A 12,040-nucleotide genomic window follows, 5' to 3' on the forward strand; every position below is an offset into this window, starting at 1 on the left:
TTTGTGGATTTTCGGGGTATTTTTTTCGGGATTTTTTTGTGGATTTTTTCCGGGATTTTTTGGGTTATTTTCAGGATTTTTTTGTGGATTTTTTCAGGGATTTTTCCGGGATTTTTTGGGTTATTTTCGGGAATTTTTCCGGGATTTTTTGGGTTATTTTCGGGATTTTTTCCGGGATTTTTCCGGATTTTTTGGGTTATTTTCGGGATTTTTTTGTGGATTTTTTCCAGGATTTTTCCGGGATTTTTTGGGGTATATTTTTGGGCGATTTTTCTCGGGATTTTTCTGGGATTTTTCCAGGATATTTTTGGGGTTATTTCCATGGATTTTGGGTCTCTCAGGGCGGGGGCAGCGCCAGCAATGGCGGCAGCAGCTCGGGGAATTTTCTGTGGATTTTTCTGGGATTTTTTGGGCGATTTTTCCCGGGATTTTTTGTGGATTTTTTCCGGGATTTTTCCAGGATTTTGGGGATATTTTTGGGGTTATTTCCGTGGATTTTGGGTCCCTCAGGGCGGGGGCAGCGCCAGCAATGGCGGCAGCAGCTCGGGGAATTTTTGGGGGGATTTTTGGGTGATATTTTGTGGATTTTTTGGGTTATTTTCGGGGTATTTTTCCCGGGATTTTTCCAGGATTTTGGGGATTTTTCCAGGATATTTTTGGGGTTATTTCCGTGGATTTTGGGTCCCTCATGGCGGGGGCAGCGCCAGCAATGGCGGCAGCAGCTCGGGGAATTTTCTGTGAATTTTTCTGGGATTTTTTGGGTTATTTTTGGGCGATTTTTTCCGGGATTTTTCCAGGATTTTGGGGATATTTTTGGGGTTATTTCCGTGGATTTTGGGTCCCTCAGGGCGGGGGCAGCGCCAGCAATGGCGGCAGAATTTCGGCGCCCTCCCCGCGCCCCCCGCCCGCCTCGGCCGAGTGTTTGCATTTCTCGGAGCCGCACTGGCACGGGAAATATTTGCTCTTGATGTCCCAGAACCGATCCCCGTAATCGAACCTGGAATTGGGGCAAAAAAATGGGAAAATCAGAAAATGGGAGGTGGGCGAAAAATCGGAGAGGAATCGGCCTGAAATGCCCTGAAATTGGCCTGAAATGGGCCTAAAATTGGCCCTAAATATCTTTAAATGGCCCAAAAATTGGCCCTAAATATCCTTAAATGTCCTTAAATGTCCTAAAATGTCCCTAAAATTGGCCCTAAATGTCCTTAAATGTCCTAAAATTGGCCCTAAATGTCCTTAAATGTCCTAAAATTTACCCTAAATGTCCTTAAATTGGCCTTAAAATTGGCCCTAAATATCCTTAAATGCCCAAAATTGGCCCTAAATGTCCTTAAATGTCCTAAAATGTCCCTAAAATTGGCCCTAAATATCTTTAAATATCCTAAAATGGCCCTAAATTTCCTTAAATGGCCCTAAAATTGGCCCTAAATGTCTTTAAATGTCCTAAAATGGCCCTAAATATCCTTAAATTGGCCTTAAATATCCTAAAATTGGCCCTAAATGTCCTTAAATGTCCTAAAATTGGCCCTAAATGTCCTTAAATGCCCAAAATTTGCCCTAAATGTCCTTAAATGTTCTAAAATGTCCCTAAAATTGGCCCTAAAATTGGCCCTAAATTGTCCTTAAATGCCCAAAATTGGCCCTAAATGTCCCTAAATATCCTTAAATGCCCAAAATTGGCCCTAAATATCCTTAAATATCCTAAAATGTCCCTAAAATTGGCCCTAAATATCTTTAAATGTCCTTAAATATCCTAAAATGGTATTAAATGTCCTTAAATGACTCGAAATTGGCCCTAAATATCCTTAAATGTCCTAAAATTGGCCCTAAATGTCCTTAAATGTCCCTAAAATTGGCCCTAAATGTCCTTAAATATCCTAAAATGTCCCTAAATTGTCCTTAAATTGTCCTTAAATTTCCTCTAAATGTCTTTAAATGGATCCAAATTTACCCTAAATGTCCTTAAATGTCCTAAAATTGGCCCTAAAATTGGCCCTAAATATCCTTAAATATCCTAAAATGATCCTAATTGTCCTTAAATGCCCAAAATTGGCCCTAAATATCCTTAAATGTCCTAAAATGGCCCTAATTGTCCTTAAATGCCCAAAATTGGCCCTAAATATCCTTAAATGTCCTAAAATGATCCTAAATGTCCTTAAATGGCCCTAAAATTGGCCCTAAATTGTCCTTAAATGGCTCGAAATGTCCCTAAATTGTCCTTAAATTTCCTCTAAATGTCTTTAAATGGATCCAAATTTACCCTAAATGTCCTTAAATATCCTAAATTGGCCCTAAATATCCTTAAATATCCTAAAATTGGCCCTAAATATCCTTAAATGTCCTAAAATTGGCCCTAAATGTCCTTAAATGTCCTAAAATGGCCCCAAATTGTCCTTAAATGCCCAAAATTGGCCCTAAATGTCCTTAAATTGTCCTTAAATTTCCTCTAAATGTCCTTAAATGGCTCGAAATGTCCTTAAATAACCTTAAATTGGCCCTAAGTGTCCCAAAATTGTCCCTAAGTTAACCCCAATCAATCCCTATAAAACCCCAAAAATTCCAATAAATCCCTATCAAACCCAATAAATCCATATCAAACCCCAATAAATCCCTATCAAACCCCAATAAATCAATATCAAACCCCAATAAATCAATATAAACCCCAATAAATCAATATCAAACTCCAATAAATCCCTATAAATAAAACCTCAATAAATCCCTATAAATCATTATAAAACCCCAATAAATCAATATAAAACACTACAAATTCCCAACAAATCCCTACCAAACCCCAATAAAACCCCAATAAATCCCAATAATTCCCTATCAAACCCTAATTAAACCTAAATAAATCAATATAAAACCCCAATAAATCAATATAAAATCCCAATAAATCCCAATAAAATCCCAATAAATCAATATAAAACCCCAATAAATCCCTATCAAACCCCAATAAATCAATATAAAACCCCAGTAAATGACTATAAATCAATATAAAACCCCAATAAATCCCTATAAATCAATATAAAACCCCAATAAATCCCAATAAATCCCTATCAAACCCCAATAAATCCATATAAAACCCCAATAAATCCCTATAAATCCCCAATAAATCCCTATCAAACAAATAAATCAATATAAAACCCCAATAAATCAATATAAAACACAAATAAATCCCAATAAAACCCAATAAATCCTAATAAATCCCTACCAAACCCCAATAAATCCCTATAAAACCCCAATAAATCAATATAAAACCCCAATAAATCCCTATAAATCCCTATCAAACCCCAATAAATCAATATAAAACCCCTATAAATCCCTATCAAACCCCAATAAATCAATATAAATCGATATAAATCGATATAAAATCGCACCCCAGCTCCTCTCCGGGCCGGATGTGGCGGCTGCTGAAGAAAGCAATCCTGGGGAATCTCAGATCCTGGTGCAGCATGAACCCCAATAAACCCCAATAAATCCATATAAATCCCTATAAAACCCCAATAAATGACTATAAATCAATATAAAACCCCAATAAATCAATATAAAATCCCAGGAAATCTCAGGTCCTGGTGCAGCATGGACACCATGAACCCCAATAAATCCCTATAAAACCCCAATAAATCCCTATCAAACCCCAATAAATGACTATAAATCAATATAAGACACCAATAAATCCATATAAATCGATATAAAACACAATTAAATCGCACCCCAGCTCCTCCCCGGGCCGGATGTGGCGGCTGCTGAAGAAAGCGATCCTGGGGAATCTCAGATCCTGGTGTAACATGAACCCCAATAAACCCCAATAAATCAATATAAAACCCCAATAAATCGATATAAAATCGCACCCCAGCTCCTCTCCAGGCCGGATGTGGCGGCTGCTGAAGAAAGCAATCCTGGGAAACCTCAGATCCTGGTGCAGCATGAACCCCAATAAACCCCAATAAATCGATATAAAACCCTATCAAACCCCAATAAATCGATATAAATCGCACCCCAGCTCCTCCCCGGGCCGGATGTGGCGGCTGCTGAAGAAAGCAATCCGTGGAAATCTCAGGTCCTGGTGTAACATGAACACCCTCACGGGGATGATGTTGGGGTCGCACAGGTGGTTGATGAAGCGGCTGACGTTGCCATAGTAACGGGCGTCGATGCAATAAACCTCGCCGTCCTGCGGGAAAAGGGGCGGGGCCACGCGGGGGGGCGGGGCCACGGTCACTGAGTGCGGCCACGCGGGGGCGGGGCCACGTGAGGGGGCGGGGTCACTGAGTGCGGCCATGCAGGGGGCGGGGCCACGCGAGGGGGCGGGGTCACCCGGTGGGGCCACGCGGGGGGCGGGGTCACCCGGGGGCCACGCGGGGGGGCGGAGCCACGCGGGGGGGGGGGGGGGGGGCGGGGTCACTGAGTGCGGGCGGGCCCACGCGGGGGGGCGGGGGTCACTGAGTGCGGCCACGCAGGGGGTGGGGCCACGTGAGGGGGGCGGGGTCACTGAGTGCGGCCACGCAGGGGGCGGAGCCACGCAGGGGGCGGGGTTACCGCGTGTGGCCACGCCCACCGAAGGGAGGGCAGGGCAGGTTTTGGGGGAATTTCTGAAAATTTTGGGGTTTTTTTTCTGTGCTCAGGTGGGGTCTCAGTGCTCAACAGGGGACCCTCAGCACCTTCAGGGGACCCCCAAAAAATTTCTGGGAATCCCTAAAATTCCCAGGACCCCCCCCCAAATATTTCTGGGACCCCCAAAATTCCCAGGACCACCCCCCAAAAATTCTGGGACCCCCCCAAAAATTCTGGGACCCTTAAATGGGATTAAACCCCATTGGGGTCAATGGGGCAGAGCTGCTGTCCCGAATTTTGGGGTCACCCCAAAAATTTTGGGGTCCCCTCACCTGCTCATCTGGGGACCTTCAGCACCTTTAGGGACCCCCCAAAATCCCTGGGACCCCTCCCAAAAATTCTGGGATCCCCCAAAAATCCCTGGGACCCCTTAAATGGGATTAAACCCCATTGGGGTCAATGGGGTTTGACCCGGTATCCCGAATTTTGGGGTCACCCCAAAATTTTTGGGGTCTTTCAATTCCACCTGGGGACCTCAGCACCTTTAGGGACCCCCAAATTCTGGGACCCCCAAATTCTGGGACCCCCAAAAAATCCCTAAATAGGATTAAATCCCCATTGGGTGAATGGAGTACACCGGGTGTCCCAAATTTTGGGGTCACCCCAAAAATTTTTGGGGTTTTTCAATTCACACCTGGGGAGTCTCAGCACCTTTAGGGGCCCCCCAAAAAATTCTGGGACCCCTCCCAAAAATTCTGGGACCCCCAAAATGGGATTAAACCCCATTGGGGTCAATGGGGCAGAGCTGCTGTCCCGAATTTTGGGGTCACCCCAAAAATTTTTGGGGTCTTTCAATTCACACCTGGGGACCCTCAGCACCTTTAGGGACCCCCCAAAAAATTCTGGGACCCCAAAATGGGATTAAACCCCATTGGGTCAATGGGGTAGACCTGGTGTCCCAAATTTTGGGGTCACCCCAAAAATTTTTGGGGTCTTTCAATTCACACCTGGGGACCCTCAGCACCTTTAGGGACCCCCCAAAAATTCTGGGACCCCCAAAATCTCTGGAACCCTTAAATGGGATTAAACCCCATTGGGGTCAATGGGGTAGACCTGGTTTTCCCAAATTTCGGGGTCACCCAAAATTTTTGGGGTCTTTCAATTCACACCAGGGGAGTCTCAGCACCTTTAGGGACCCCCAAAAATCCTGGGACCCTCCCAAAAATTTGGGACCCCCAAAAAATTTGGGACCCCAAAAATCCCTGGGACCCCTTAAATGGGATTAAACCCATTGGGTGAATGGGGTACACCTGGTGTCCTGAATTTTGGGGTCACCCCAAAATTTTTGGGGTCTTTCAATTCACACCTGGGGACCCTCAGCACCTTTAGGGACCCCCCAAAATCGCTGGGACCCCCAAAAAATCCCTGGGACCCCAAAATGGGATTAAAGCTCCATTGGGATCAATGGGGCAGAGCTGCTGTCGCAAATTTTGGGGTCACCCCAAAAATTTTTGGGGTCTTTCAATTCACACCTGGGGACCCTCAGCACCTTTAGGGACCCCCCAAAAAATTCTGGAGCCCCCCAAAAATCTCTGGGACCCCTAAAATGGGATTAAACCCCATTGGGGTCAATGGGGCAGACCCAGTGTCCCCAATTTTGGGGTCCCCCGAATTTTGGGGTCCCCCCGAATTTTGGGGTCCCCTCCCCACCTTGTTGTCCAGGTCGAACAGGTACGAGTCGTCCTCCCTCACGTCGGCCTCGGCGTCCGAGATCAGCTCGCCCACGTACCTGGGCACAAAACGCTCAAAAATGCTCAAAAATGCTCAAAAAAGGCTCAAAAATGCTCAATTTGGGGCACCCAAAAATGGCCAAAATTCACCAGAAAATACAATGGTTTTTTTTTCTCCATTTTTGGGGTTTTCCCTCCTCATTTTGGGATTTTTTTTCCCCCCCATTTTTGGGTTTTTTTCTCCCATTTTTTGGGGTGTTTTCCCCCATTTTTGGGGATTTTTTTCCCTCCCCGTTTTTGGGATTTTTTTCTCCATTTTTGGGGTTTTTTCCACCCCATTTTTGGGGTTTTTTCTCCCATTTTTTGCCATTTCCTTCCCCATTTTTGGGGATTTTTTTCCCTCCCAATTTTGGGATTTTTCCTGCCCATTTTGGGGTGATTTTGCTCCATTTTTGGGGTGATTTTGGGGTGATTTTGAGGTGAATTTTGGGGTGATTTTGGGGTAATTTTGCTCCATTTTTGGGGTGAATTTTGGGGTAATTTTGCTCTATTTTTGGGGTGATTTTGGGATGATTTTGGGCTGTTTTTGGGCTGAATTTTGGGGTGATTGGGGTGAGTTTTGGGGCTCACTCGCAGATGAAGGTGCCCGGAGGAATCGCCTGCAGCGCCCGAACCCCCCAGCCCATCTTGGCCGTGCGGTAAAGCTGCAGCCGGACCCTGGAAATGGGGGAAAAACAGGGAAATTTGGGAAAAAGGGAGGAAAATGGGGATTGTGGGGGGAAAATGGGAATTTTGGGGAAAATGGGGATTTTGGGGGGGAAAATGGGAATTTTGGGGGGAAAAATGGGAATTTTGGGGGGGGAAATGGGGAAATAATGGGATTATGGGATAAAAAGGGGATTTGGGGTGAAAATGGGAATTTTAGGGGAGAATTTGGGATTTCAGGGATTCGGGGTATTGTTGGGCGCAGAATTTTGGGTTTTGGGGTATTTTTGGGTACAGAATTTGGGATTTTGGGGTATTTTTGGGTGCAGAATTCAGGATTTGGGGTATTTTTGGGTACAGAATTTGGGATTTTGGGGATTTTGGGTGCAGAATTTGGGATTTTGGGGGTTTTTGGGTACAGAATTCAGGATTTTGGGGTATTTCTGGGTACAGAATTTTGGATTTTGGGGTATTTTTGGGTACAGAATTTGGGATTTTGGGTGCAGAATTTGGGATTTTGGGGTTTTTGGGGCCCAGGATTCAGGATTTGGGGTATTTTTGGGTGCAGAAATTTGGATTTTGGGGTTTTGGGGTATTTTTGGGCACAGAATTTGGGATTTCGGGGTTTTGGGGTATTTTTGGGCACAGAAATTTGGATTTTGGGGTTTTGGGTTATTTTTGGGTACAGAATTTTGGATTTTGGGGTTTTTTGGGTACAGAATTTGGGATTTCAGGGTTTTGGGGTATTTTTGGGTGCAGAATTTGGGATTTTGGGCACAGAATTTGGGATTTTGGGGTTTTTGGGGCCCAGGATTCAGGATTTGGGGTATTTTTGGGTGCAGAATTTGGGATTTTGGGGTTTTTTGGGTGCAGAATTCGGGATTTTGGGGTATTTTTGGGCACAGAAATTTGGATTTTGGGGTTTTTGTTGCCCTCACTTGATGCCGCTCTGCACCACGCGGTTCTTGCAGCTCCTCCAGCACGTGCAGGCCTGGTTGCACTCGAAGATCAGGGGGGGCTCGATTTTATTGAACTCCTGCAGCAGCCGCCCGTCCTGCGGGGGAAAAGGGGCTCAAAAGTGACCAAAAATGCCCCAAAACAGCCCAAAAATATCCCCAGAACAGCCCAAAAATATCCTTAAAAATATCCCAAAACAGCCAAAAAATACCCCTTTAAAATACCCCAAAATAGCCCAAAAACACCCTCAAAAATGCCCCAAAATGCCCCTTAAAAATACCAAAAATATCCTTAAAAATACCCAAAATACCCCTTAAAAATACCCCAAATCACCCCAAAAACACCCCCAAAACCAACCCAAAATATCCTTAAAAATACCCGAAAAACAGTCCAAACCACCCCCAGAACCAGCCCAAAAATATCCTTAAAAATACCCCAAAACGGCCCAAAAATACCCCTTAAAAATACCCAAAAATATCCTTAAAAATACCCCAAAACAGCCCAAAAATACCCTTAAAAATACCCAAAAATATCCTTAAAAATGCCCCAGAACAGCCCCAAAATATCCTTAAAAATACCCAAAATACCCCTTAAAAATACCCCAAATCACCCCAAAAATATCCTTAAAAATACCCCAAAAACAGCCCAAAAATACCTTGAAAATACACCAAATCACCCAAAAATACCCTTAAAAATACCCAAAAATATGCCCAAAAAATACCCCAAATCACCCCAAAAATATCCTTAAAAATACCCCAAAATGGCCCAAAAATATCCTTAAAAATACCCTTTAAAAATACCCCAAATCACCCCAAAAATATCCCCAGAACCACCTCAAAAATAACCTTAAAATACCCCAAAACAGCTCAAAATACCCCTTAAAAATACCCCAAAAATATCCGTAAAAATACCCAAAACAGCCCAAAAATATCCTTAAAAATACCCCAAAAACGGCCCAGAAATATCCTTAAAAATACCCCAAAATATCCTTAAAAATCCCCCAAAATACCCCCAGAACCACCCCAAAAATACCCTTAAAAATACCCCAAATCACCCCAAAACCCCCCAGAACCACCCCAAAAATATCCTTTAAAAATACCCCAAAATGGCCCAAAAATACCTCTTAAAAATACCCAAAAATATCCTTAAAAATACCCCAAAACAGCCCAAAAACACCCTCAGAACACCCAAAAGTATCCTTAAAAATGCCCAAAACAGCCAAAAAATACCCCCAGAACCACCCCAAAAATATCCTTAAAAATACCCCAAAATACCCCTTAAAAATACCCCAAATCACCCCAAAAATATCCTTAAAAATACCCCAAAATATCCTTAAAAATATCCCAAAATGGCCCAAAAATATCCTTAAAATACCCAAATCATCCCAAAAATACCCCTTAAAAATACCCCAAAATACGCCCAGAACCACCCCAAAAATATCCTTAAAAATACACCAAAATGGCCCAAAAATAACCTTTAAAATACCCCAAATCACCCCAAAAACACCCCCAAAACCAACCCAAAATATCCTTAAAAATACCCCAAAATACCCCTTAAAAATACCCCAAAACAGCCCAAAACACCCCCAAAACCACCCCAAAATATCCCTAAAATACCCCAAATCACCCAAAAAATACCCCTTAAAAATACCCCAAAACAGCCCAAAAATACCCCTTAAAAATACCCAAAAATATCCTTAAAAATACCCCAAAACAGCCCAAAAATATCCCCAGAACCACCCCAAAAATATCCTTAAAAATACCCCAAAACAGCCCAAAAATACCCCTTAAAAATACCCCAAAATAGCCCAAAAATATCCTTAAAAATACCCCAAAACACCCCAAAAATACCCCCAGAACCAACCCAAAAATACCCTTAAAAATATCCAAAACAGCTCAAAAATACCCCTTAAAAATACCCAAAAATACGCCCAAAAACACCCCCAGAACCAGCCCCAAAATATCCTTAAAAATATCCCAAAAATATCCTTAAAAATACCCCAAAATGGCCAAAAACTCAGGGGATTTTTGAGAATATTTTTGGGGTATTTTGGGGATATTTTTGGTTTTTTTTCTTTTTAATTTTTGGGATATTTTTTGGGATATTTTGGGGATTATTTTAGGGGTTTTGGGGGATATTTTTGGGGTATTTTAGGGATATTTTTAGGATATTTTTGGATATTTTTGAGGATATTTTTCGGATATTTTTTGGGTATTTTGGGGATATTTTCAGGATACTTTAAGGATATTTTTTGGGTATTTTTGGGGATATTTTGAGGATATTTTCAGGATATTTTTTGGGTATTTTTGAGGATATTTTGAGGATATTTTGAGGATATTTTTTGGGTATTTTCGAGGATATTTTAGGGGATATTTTCAGGATATTTTGAGGATATTTTAGGGAATATTTTCAGGATATTTTTTGGATATTTTTGAGAATATTTTGAGGATATTTGAGGATATTTTGAGGATATTTTGGGGATATTTTCAGGATATTTTAAGGATATTTTTTCGGTATTTTTGGGGATATTTTGAGGATATTTTGAGGATATTTTTTGGATATTTTTGAGAATATTTTCAGGATATTTTGGGGGTATTTTGGGGATATTGTGAGGATATTTTTTGGATATTTTTGGGTATTTTAGGGGATATTTTAGGGGATATTTTGAGGATATTTTGGGGATATTTTGAGGATATTTTTTGGGTCTTTTAGGGGATATTTTGAGAATATTTAGGGGATATTTTCAGGATATTTTGGGATATTTTTTGAGAATTTTTTTAGGATATTTTGAGGATATTTTGTGGATATTTTTTGGATATTTTTGGGGGTATTTTTGAGGATATTTTGAGGATATTTTGAGGATATTTTCAGAATATTTTGAGGATATTTTGTGGATATTTTAGTGGATATTTTGAGGATATTTTCTGCGTATTTTTGGGGATATTTTGAGGATATTTTAGGGAATATTTTGAGGATATTTTGAGGATATTTTTTGGGTATTTTTGAGGATATTTTGGGGATATTTTGAGGATATTTTGAGGATATTTTGAGGATATTTTAGGGGATATTTTCAGGATATTTTAGGAATATTTTCAGGATATTTTGGGGATATTTTGGGTAATTTTTTCAGGATATTTTGGGGCTATTTTGGGAATATTTTAGGGATATTTTGAGGCTATTTTATGGATATTTTTTGGGATATTTTTGAGAATATTTTGGAGAATATTTTGAGGATATTTTTGGGGATATTTTAGGGGATTTTTTTGGGATATTTAAAAGATATTTTGGGGATATTTTGAGGATATTTTGAGGATATTTTAGGGATATTTTGAGGATATTTTCAGGCTATTTTTGGGGATATTTTCAGGGTATTTTTGTGCTATTTTGGGGGATATTTTGGGATATTTTCAGGATATTTTTAGGATATTTTTAGGGTATTTTTGAGGATATTTTAGGGAATATTTTGAGGATATTTTGAGAATATTTTCAGGATATTTTTGAGGATATTTTGGGGATATTTTCAGGATATTTAGAGGATATTTTCTGGGTATTTTTGGGGATATTTTGAGGATATTTTGTGGATTTTTTTGGATATTTTTGAGAATACTTTGAGGATATTTTGGGGATATTTTTGAGGATATTTTAGGGAATATTTTGAGAATATTTTGTGGATATTTTTTTGGTATTTTTGAGGATATTTTGAGAATATTTTCTGGGTATTTTAGTGGATATTTTGGGGATATTTTAGGGTATTTTGGGGATATTTTAGGGGTATTTTAGGGGATATTTTTCGGATATTTTTTGGATATTTTTGAGGATATTTTAGAGAATATTTTGAGGATATTTTGAGGACATTTCGAGGATATTTTAGGAGATATTTTTAAGGATATTTTTTGGATATTTTGAGGATATTTTTTTGGTATTTTAGGGGATATTTTGAGAATATTTTGTGGATATTTTTTGGGTATTTTTGAGGATATTTTCTGGGTATTTTTGGGAATATTTTGAGGATATTTTTGAGGATATTTTCAGGATACTTTAAGGATATTTTTTGGGTATTTTTGAGGATATTTTGAGGATTTTTTTGGATATTT

General features: G+C 40.6%; 1 protein-coding gene across 1 annotated transcript in view; it reads right to left on the bottom strand.

Annotated features, from left to right (window-relative positions):
* Positions 1-250: 250 nt before the first annotated feature.
* LOC135441816 (histone-lysine N-methyltransferase EHMT2-like) overlaps positions 251-12,040 on the bottom strand; it is a gene marked incomplete at its 5' end in the record, with an annotated part of 31,680 nt that continues 19,890 nt past the window's right edge. The window contains 5 exons of the mRNA XM_064701366.1: positions 251-997; positions 3,999-4,174; positions 6,265-6,343; positions 6,915-7,001; positions 7,928-8,043. Of these exons, the coding sequence (XP_064557436.1) occupies positions 844-997; positions 3,999-4,174; positions 6,265-6,343; positions 6,915-7,001; positions 7,928-8,043 (612 nt within the window). The remainder of the gene's footprint in view (positions 998-3,998; positions 4,175-6,264; positions 6,344-6,914; positions 7,002-7,927; positions 8,044-12,040) is intronic.

The sequence above is a fragment of the Zonotrichia leucophrys genome, unplaced genomic scaffold (assembly GCF_028769735.1).
Source record: "Zonotrichia leucophrys gambelii isolate GWCS_2022_RI unplaced genomic scaffold, RI_Zleu_2.0 Scaffold_557_33349, whole genome shotgun sequence".
Taxonomy (NCBI): domain Eukaryota; kingdom Metazoa; phylum Chordata; class Aves; order Passeriformes; family Passerellidae; genus Zonotrichia; species Zonotrichia leucophrys.